Source organism: Babylonia areolata, chromosome 9, assembly GCF_041734735.1.
Source record: "Babylonia areolata isolate BAREFJ2019XMU chromosome 9, ASM4173473v1, whole genome shotgun sequence".
Classification (NCBI taxonomy): domain Eukaryota; kingdom Metazoa; phylum Mollusca; class Gastropoda; order Neogastropoda; family Buccinidae; genus Babylonia; species Babylonia areolata.
Genome location: NC_134884.1, coordinates 14030478 through 14039837, shown reverse-complemented (window position 1 = coordinate 14039837; position 9360 = coordinate 14030478). Strand labels below are relative to the sequence as shown.

The following is a 9360-nucleotide window of genomic DNA, read 5'->3' as shown; positions in this document are numbered from 1 at the left end:
ATAGTTTCAGCAAGTTATTAATGAGAGTCAGTGTCAGGTGGTTTTGGCAAAAATAACCATAGCTAGATAATCTTAGATGGGATCAAAGATTTTAGTACAGCTATTCTTCCAATTGGTTTAATCAGTCTCTTAATCCAAACTCTTCAGAACATTCATCATCATAATGAAGGTCTTCAACTTGTTTAAGTCAGCTAACATCCAGACTCCAAGAATTCTTAATTTCTGTGGATTCCATCCCATTTTTAAGCGAGGCAAGTATTTGACTGGTGATGATTTTGTTTTATACTTCCCAGCCGTACAGCTTGCGTTTTCTCGGTGTTCATATATAAACCTGATTTTTCACACAATAGAGTTTATCGTATCTGTTTTTTCCTGGAAAGATACTGTATCACCTTTGGATGTCATCTGTGTGTCACCAACAAACTGTCAAACTTTGTGAACATCATTATCAATAATAATTCCTTCAATAAGGTCATTTTCTCTTATCAATATTACAAGAATTTCTACTCAAAGCAAAAACAAATAAGGTGATATTGGATCGCCTTGACGACATCCTCTTTGTACTGAAAACCATGAAGAAGTCTGTCCATTTGTAACCACAGTCGATTTTATGTTATTATAAAGATTTGAACCCAACGACAAAATGGTGGACCAAATCCGAATGCTTTAAAAACTTTCAACATAGAATTCCAATTTACAAAGTCGAAAGCCTTCTTGAAGTCAATAAAAAGAAGTAGACCAGGTAACTTATTATGCTTTCGATAATGAATAATATCATATATAAAAGGAATATCATATCCCATGTATCTGTTTGACATATTTAATCCCGCAATCCGATCTGAATCCGTACAAATATATCACCTTAAAAATATCTCGGAGACGACTCATATGAAAATCCACATCACACACTCATTAAATGATTATAATGTTTCCAAAACTGAAAGTGGCAAATATGAATGTCCGTTACAATTAGCATCGCATTTTTTCCTCCTTTTTTTCTTCTATAACTGTCAACTACTGGGCTGAACAGCCCCATGCCATTTCAGTGCCGGGAGAGAAATCAGGACACGTCATTTTCCGTCAGCGAACAGGTGTCAATTGTTGCTGACATAGTTTGTACGCGACTGCATTCAATAGCTTTTTTCCCTACGTGCTTTCCGTATTGATATTAAATACTATATATATATAGTGGCACTGACCTTTGGCCTCTGATCTTGAACTTCGATAAGAATATGTGTCGATCCTATACTGTGTTTTGACAGCTGAAACCTCGACTGTAACCCTGCTTATCGCATCGTCATAAAGAGGGTGACTGGAAAGACCTCGTTTACACCTATTGCATTGCGTTTATTGTCCATGTCACTTTATCTGCAGCTAAGAAAAATGCCAACATTGAACACACACACACACACAAACACACGCACGCAACTCCCCCAACTGAACAAACAAATACAGGCGCGCACTTGCACGCACCTAATCCCCTCCTCCCCCGCGCCCCCCCTCCCCCCTTTCTGCACACACAGACAACTGAAATTTGGCGACAAAATAGACCCACTTTCATTTACACTCATTTTAAACTCGTGAGTCGAAAATGCAAAGGGTGGAAATGTTTTCACACAGAGGGCGGAAAACAGGAACGTCACGTCATGCAGCAAACAACACGACACAGATCAACGTATTGGGACCCCAAGGTCTTCGAAAAGCTAAACATTAACATACAGACAAAAAGAAAGGAACAAACATGAAGAGAAGAGAAACTGAAACACTTGGTTCAGTGGAAAGCACCTACACACACACACACACACACACACACACACACACACAACAACAACAACAACAACAAACAAACAAACAAAAAACAAAACAGAAAAAACAAACACGCTTCTTGCCCAGTGGCTGTATCTGTTGTGCACAGTTCAGTTTGAGGCACTGGTATGAGACAGGCTTGTGGTGCAGTATGTAAGTAAAAACCCTTTGACTCCTGTGCTGAGAGACAGTGAACACAGACAGCACAAGGATCCAACGGAACAAGGTGGGGCGCAGCTGGCTGGTGTAAGGTGGACATGGCGTCACCAGAATAGAAAGGGTGTGGCAATGTCACATTCAGACGTGACGTCTCGAGGGGAAGGGGCCATTTTTGCCGGTGTCGTCATGAGGGGATAGGGCTGAAAGTTTGGTCATTAATCATGATAGAAGGGGTTGGGGTGCAATAAGGTGACATTAGGATGTGACGTCACTAAGTGGGGCGAGGGTGTGGTGTGGGCTGAGGGGCGAGACGGTCATTTAACAGTTGACTATGTGGCGGGGCTGTGAGGTAACAGTTGATTTTGAGGTGGCTACTTGGCGGGGCTGTAAAGAAACGCTGGTTGTGAGGTGACGAGGGGTCAAGGCTGTGTGGTGACCTCCAGCTGAGAGGTGTTGTGAGGGAGGGGTTTCAGACACCTGAAGCCGATGTAGAACCAGTCTCCGTGGAGAGCTTGGAGTTCCACTGTGGGCTTGACGATAGCTCGGCCCTCCTTGGTGTACATGGCGTAAAGGATGTGTTGTTCCACCTGTAGCGTGTACGCACGTGCACGCACACACACACACACACGCACGCACGCACACACACACACACACACGTCTTGATAACTTTGATTGCAATAATCAGTAAAAGAGACAATCAAAATGCAACCTATGCACTCATGTATGGGACTGCACTGAATATGAGGCGCGAGAACATGAACACACACACACACACACACACACACACACACACACACAAAGTGAATAACATCCAGCTGGTTTACTGTTATAGTTGTTAGTTACTCTTCCTAAGGACGTTAGATTGTTAGTTCACTCATTGCCATCGCTGAGCGCGCGTGCGTATGTTTAATAACTTTACCCAGTCATTGACTCACTTGTGTAAACAAGTGAGTCTATGTTTTAACCCGGTGTTCGGTTGTCTGTGTGTGTGTGTGTGTGTGTGTGTGTGTGTGTGTCTGTGTGTCCGTGGTAAACTTTAACATTGACATTTTCTCTGCAACTACTTTATCAGTTGACACCAAATTTGGCATAAAAATAGGAAAAATTCAGTTCTTTCCAGTCATCTTGTTTAAAACAATATTGCGCCTCTGGGATGGGCACAAAAAAATAAAGAATGAAGCCTAATTATATGCAAACTGCATTTACTGTTATATTTATATTTTTTTGTATTCTCTAAACTTGGCACTTTGATCTGATATTCTGACCCAACAGCTAGAGCAGTCATTATTATCATTTTTTGTTCAAACAGGAACTTCTTTTGCTAAGCATGGAAGTTTTATTTATTTTGCAAACGTTTTGGTGCAGATAGTAAAAAAGGGAAATTACTCTGTAATGCTAGGGGGAGTTAATTTGCTTTAAACTGATCTTTCTCATCTTAAACATTATATTTTGAAACAAGAGAGGCAAGGCCTTCAAGACTCACTTATGATGCACTTTTTAAAAAACATCCAAGCTTTTTATGTATTGAGTATAATTTCAAAATGTAATGTTTAAGATGATAAAGATCAGTTTAAAGCAAACTAAGTCCCCCAGCAGAGTAATTTCCCTTGTTTTACTGCCTGCAGCAAAACGTTTGCAATAAACAAAACTTTCATGCTTAGCAAAAGAAGTTCCTGTTTGAACAAAAAATGAAAATAATGACAGATCTTTTGTTGAGTTGAATATCAGATCAAAGTGCCAAGTTTATAGAATATAAAAAATATAAATATAACAGTAAATGCATTATACTCAATACATAAAAAGCTTGGATTTTTTTAAAAAGTGTATCACAAGTGAGTCTTGAAGGCTCTGCCTCTCTTGTTTTTATTGTGTAACACTAGAATTAGGAAAAAAACAAAACAAAACAAACAAACAAAAAACAACAACAACAACAACCCAAAAACAGCCATTTTCTGAAAATAGATACACACACACACACACACAGAGGAGGCACAAACTGCAGCACAGTCAGTTCAGTTACTCAAAGAGACGTCACAGAGTTCAGACAACTCCATATACGCTACTCCACATCTGTTAAGCAAATGCCTTACCAACAGCATAACACAACGCACTTAGACCTTAAGAAAGAAGAAGAAACACACAAACAAATAGATAAGTTATCGAATTAATGACTAAATAAATTAGCATAGATAAGTAAATACATCTAAAAAAAAAACAACAAATGAAAATGAATAAACAAACAGATAAAGATATAAGATGAAATGTTAAAAAAAAAATCACTACAGATAATAACCACTAAATGAACAGGTGTGGACAGACCCTCACCTGACTTTCCCCCTGCTCCAGGAACAAGGTGACCGCCCTCCGGTATTGGTCCACGAAAGTGCTCATGACGTCACGGCGGGCCAGAAAGAAGCCACCGGCCACCCAGTTGACGTTCCCACGCAGTATGCCCTTCCAGGCCCTGTTGAAGTCCGGATTGAACACCTCCCCGCACAGAACCCGCCGGGGGTCATATTCAGGCGGGGGAAACATGGTGTAGTTGAGCGGCGGTTTCTGTCCAGCAATGTTCCTTAGGTAGCCCACGTCCATCCAGGCGATGTGGTGACTGGGGAAGTAGTTCTTTTCAAGCACATCCCGCAGCACGTCGAACTTGGCGTGCGTGACGCACGTGTACTCCGGATAGACTGTGTTGGGGTAGTGTTTGGGGTACCCCCCGGCGTAGATGGCCGCGATCTTGGGTTTGAGACCAAACACCCACAGGCTAGTCAAGGGAAGGCGGATGACTTTGGTCAAATGAGGCAGTTTCCCGCGGACGGACTCAAAGTGTCGGGCGAAGGTGTCCGAGTTGGTGTACATCACCACTGGGGACAGTACCCGTGAGTAGGCGGTGGACCACTTCATGTAGATGTGCCAGTCTCTCTTGTTGCTGGGCGACCCTTTGCCGAACTCCCCGATGTCCAGGAAAGCGGTGACGATGGTGACATTGTGCAGAGGCACGGTTGGCGCCTCAGTCGCCTCCTGTTCTGACGTCAGGCTGGCGTTGGCGTGAAGGAAATATGGACGCCACCGTGTCGTACGTGAAAAATCTGTCTGAAAACAGAGGAGGGTGTGGGCGTGTTAAACAGAAGTCACAGATTAGTTTTTGAAGGTGTGATAGGTGAGAGGGAGTCAGGGGTGGGGGTGAGGGGGGAGTATTAAGTGTGGTCAGAACTACTTAGTTCGTTGCTCTGAAGATCTGTTCATTGTCAGTATGCAAAGAACCAGTTGGTTCGCTGCTCTGAAGATCTCCCAGAATTCTCAATCCCTCCGAATCTGTCAGTTCTACTTAATCTGTCTCGAAAGGTAGAAAGTTGAAACTGGATCTGGTTATGTTTGGCTCAGCCGAGGAGTCGAGAACCAGGTTCCTTTTTAAAAAAAAAGAAGTCTTTTTCGTGACAGATTAATGACTCGACTGTCAATAGCAGGAGTTACATTAAAATACTTTATATCCTTGGGAAATAAATACATATCTTATGTGTATATTTTGACTTATCCAGAGCATTGCGTTCATCTCAGTGTATTTTATAACAAAATGATTGCCATTTGAAAAGAATTGTCACTAAATTTATCTTTGGTGTAGTGGAATTGATGAAACGTCATGTTCACTGTAAGAAAGCTGCGGAAAGTAATTTACTTTGTCCTCTTTGTAATGAAGCTGATGAAAATGAAATGCGTTTTACATTTACGTGAACATGGTCCATGAATGTCAGGGAGCAGTTTATATCTCGTACATTTGTTCGTCGACCATGCCTGTATAAACTGATCTCCACCAAGTCTACATAATAAATGTAGTATCCAGGATTTTATCAACCAATTTTCCAATCTCTTAGATAAGTACACCTTAGATGTAGGCGACTTAGTTTTAATAGGTGATTTTAACTTTCATTGAGAACAGACCAACAATCGCTTCGCCAATAGCTTTTTCGCGAAAGCAGTCAATGCCATGTCTCTCGAACAAATCCAGTATGATAACTAGAATTGTGCAATCAACAACCATCTACCTGAAGATCTAGTCATCAGCCCCATCCACATATAATATGCGGCTTCTGTTCAAACGTGTGTGTGTGTGTGTGTGTGTGTGTGTGTGTGTGAGAGAGAGCGTGTGTGTGTTTGTGTGTGTGTGTGTGTGTGTGTGTGTGTGTGTGTGTGCGCGCGCGCATGTGTATGTGTGTGTGTGTGTGTGTGTGTGTGTGTGTGTGTGTCTGTGCAGTGCGTGCATGTGTGAGTATGCACAAGTTTATATATTGATATGCACTTGTATGTATCCTAATTTCTACTGTATCTGTGTTTTTGTATGATTTTCGATTTATGTTCGTACCTTGTTATGTACTATCCCCCCAAATATTCCTTGTGACCCCGATACTTTTGGTAATAAAGACATATTCTATTCTGTTCTATTCTATTCTATGTATACGAGTGAACGTGGGGTTTGCGGCCCACTAACGAAGAAGAAGAAGAATGCGAGGACAGGAAACAGAAACAGCAAAGACACCTTGCTGCCGGACACTTTGATGATGGACGACGAAGAGCCAGATGAGGCATCATTCGAAAGACATTGTGGTTAATGGCTTTGGACGTCTTTTTTTGAATGCGTGTGAACAGTTCTCATTATTCATTTTAACTTGTTTGGTCTTTTTTTTTTTGCCCGGGGAAGAGTGGTGAAATTACTAAAATTGCACATAATGTGGTTAACGTTACTGACTACTTTTTGGTCTCTGAAATGTTTCATTGAATGTGCATATTCTAAAACTTTCAGGCGAGTTGACAGGTTTATCAAATTATTCATCAAATGATGTCATTCTGTTTTCTAATACAGTTGTATGTCTTCAGCGTTAGTTAAAAGTACTTAGCAATACTGCCAACGCTCTTAACTTTACTACAGACGTTGAAAAGTAAAAAATTGTTGTATTCAGAAAAGAAGGGCATATTGCCTCAAGAGGGAAATTGCTCTATGACTGTGAAAAACTGGAAGTTGTCAACAATTACAAATATTTTGGTGTATTTTTTTCCCCGACTGGTTTGACATTTTCGTATGCACTTTAGGAAATGTCTTTGAAAGCAAAAAAGAGTGTATAGAAGTCTTAAGTCATTGTGGACGGTACGACAATATTGCACGAAAATCTTCAAATTATTTGATCGTCAAATTCAAACCCTGTTAACCTATGGGTCAGAGTTCTGGGGATTAATAGCTGACCATTCTGTCATTGAGAGGCTACACTTATTCGCTATCAAGCCTTTGCTAAATATCAGTATGAAAATACCGAGCACATTAATTCACCGCGAAACAGGCAGATATCCTTTATATATTCGGACCCACACTAACTGTACTGATATTGGTTAATAGTTACTAGGATGCATGAAAGCCGCATCCCATTTTAAGCAATAGAATGCTGTATGGTATCCATTGTAGGGATAAATACAACTGGGTATCACGAATTTGTTTTACATTGTATACATATATGGATTTGGCTATGTGTGGTGGAAACCAGTGTGTGGAAAATGTAAACGGTTTCTTGTGTGCTTTCAAACAGATTATTTTGAAATGACTGTCATCTGCAAGATCTAGAAAGTAATGTAACATCACATGATCGAATTACCTCGTATTCTACACTCAGACAACTGCATGACCCCCTGCAATATCTAAACATAATTAAGAACCATGTTTTTCAAAAAGTTCTCACAAGAGACAGTCCCAAAAAACATGAAAATATGTGTTGCTTATTCTGTAAAGGTGTACAAGAAACTGAACTTCATTTCGTTTTGACCTGCCCAGAATACAAAAATCTTAAAGAACAGTATATACCGAAGAAGTATTATGCGCGCCCCAGTGCAATCAAATTGTCATTATTGTTTGCAGATGTGAAGACATGCATTTCACTTTCTCAATTCTTGTCCAAAGCTTTCGTCTACAGAAACAATCATTATTGTTTGCAAATGTGAAGACATGCATTTCACTTTCTCAATTCTTGTCCAAAGCTTTCGTCTACAGAAACAAGTCTATTTTTTAGTTAATGACACATGGTTACACTCCTCTCTCTCTCTCTCTTTCTCTGTAGTGATAGCAATGGTGATCGTTATCAAGTAATAAATGTCTTTCTACTCCGAGTTGTATTAGAAGAGAGAGAGAGAGAGAGAGAGAGAGAGAGAGAGAGAGAGAGTGTGTGTTTGTGTGTGTGTGTGTGTGCGTGTGTGTGAATGTGTGTGAATGTGTGTGCGTGCGTGTGTATGTGTGTAAGTGTATGTTCGTGTGCGCGCGTGTGCGTGTGCGTGTGAGCGCACACATGCAAAGAACGCCGAGAACACCTAACAATGTAGAAATACTTGACAGCCCCTCTTCATCTAGGCATGGAGACAGAGAAACAAAGCAGCAATACAGGTAGACAGATATCCATATTGACAGCTAGACAGGCAGACAGACAGACAGACAGACCCACAAGCCGTAACAGACCTTACTGCTTTTCGCAGAACGGCAGCCACTTGGAACACAGCAGGTCTAAAACGGCCGAGAGTTAAAAAAAAACGAAACAAAAAACAACAAAAGCCCCCAAAACAATAACATCAACAATAACAACCCCCACCCGCTCCCTCCCCCCATAAAAAATAAAACATAATAAATAAAATAAAAGAACAACAAAAAATCACCAACTGCAACACACTGGCACCAAACAATGAACCAACGCCGACCTACTCACCATAGAAACGACGACCGAAGAATAAATGATGTAGAAGAAGATGGAGCCGCCTACGGTCGCTCCCAGAAGCAGCGACTGGCGACGTCGAGCACTGACAGACGTCCCATGCGAACACCATGGCAGCATCGCCCTGGCTGTCACCTTGCACACACACACCTGTGCTGTCTGGATCCGTCCACGTTCCCCTTGAAACGCGAACCGGCAGTGGTTGGTTCAGCGGAGAAGGTGTTATAATGTTTCGTAAAGAAAGAAAACGCTTGCTGCCTCTCTCGCTCTTGCTGTCCACCACTCCCCCAAACATTAATTCTGTTGAAGACAGCTGAAGGAAGACTGTCGACTGGCTGACTGGCGACGTTCTCTCTCTTTCTTTCTCGTAAGCTCTGGTTGTGGGTCGCCGAACGACACATTAGTACCTGTATGGATTTATCGGTCGGAGATTAGGCGAGGGTTTACAACCAAATGGTTTGGTCACACATAACAGCGGTTATCTCTTCTTGTTGCTCACCGCCCCTCCCCCCTCCTCCCCTGCCCACCACCCTCCTTTTTCCACCCACTTTGCAACCCACGCTCCGCCCCCAAACCACCTGACCTGTTTGCGTTATCTCTCCCTACCTCCTTCCTCGCTCTCTCACCCACACAGACTGACAGGGCTGTTTGTGAC

At 41.8% G+C, this 9360-nt stretch overlaps 1 protein-coding gene across 1 annotated transcript; it reads right to left on the bottom strand.

The window, feature by feature from the left end:
• Nucleotides 1-1546: 1546 nt before the first annotated feature.
• On the bottom strand, nt 1547-9110 carry LOC143285730 (uncharacterized). Its single transcript, XM_076593138.1, has 3 exons — nt 8700-9110; nt 4291-5058; nt 1547-2552 (listed from the first exon to the last, which is right to left on the bottom strand). Exons 1-3 carry the CDS (start codon nt 8823-8825, stop codon nt 2385-2387), a joined length of 1062 nt encoding a protein of 353 aa, XP_076449253.1. The 5' UTR covers nt 8826-9110; the 3' UTR covers nt 1547-2384.
• Between the last annotated feature and the right edge of the window lie 250 nt (nt 9111-9360).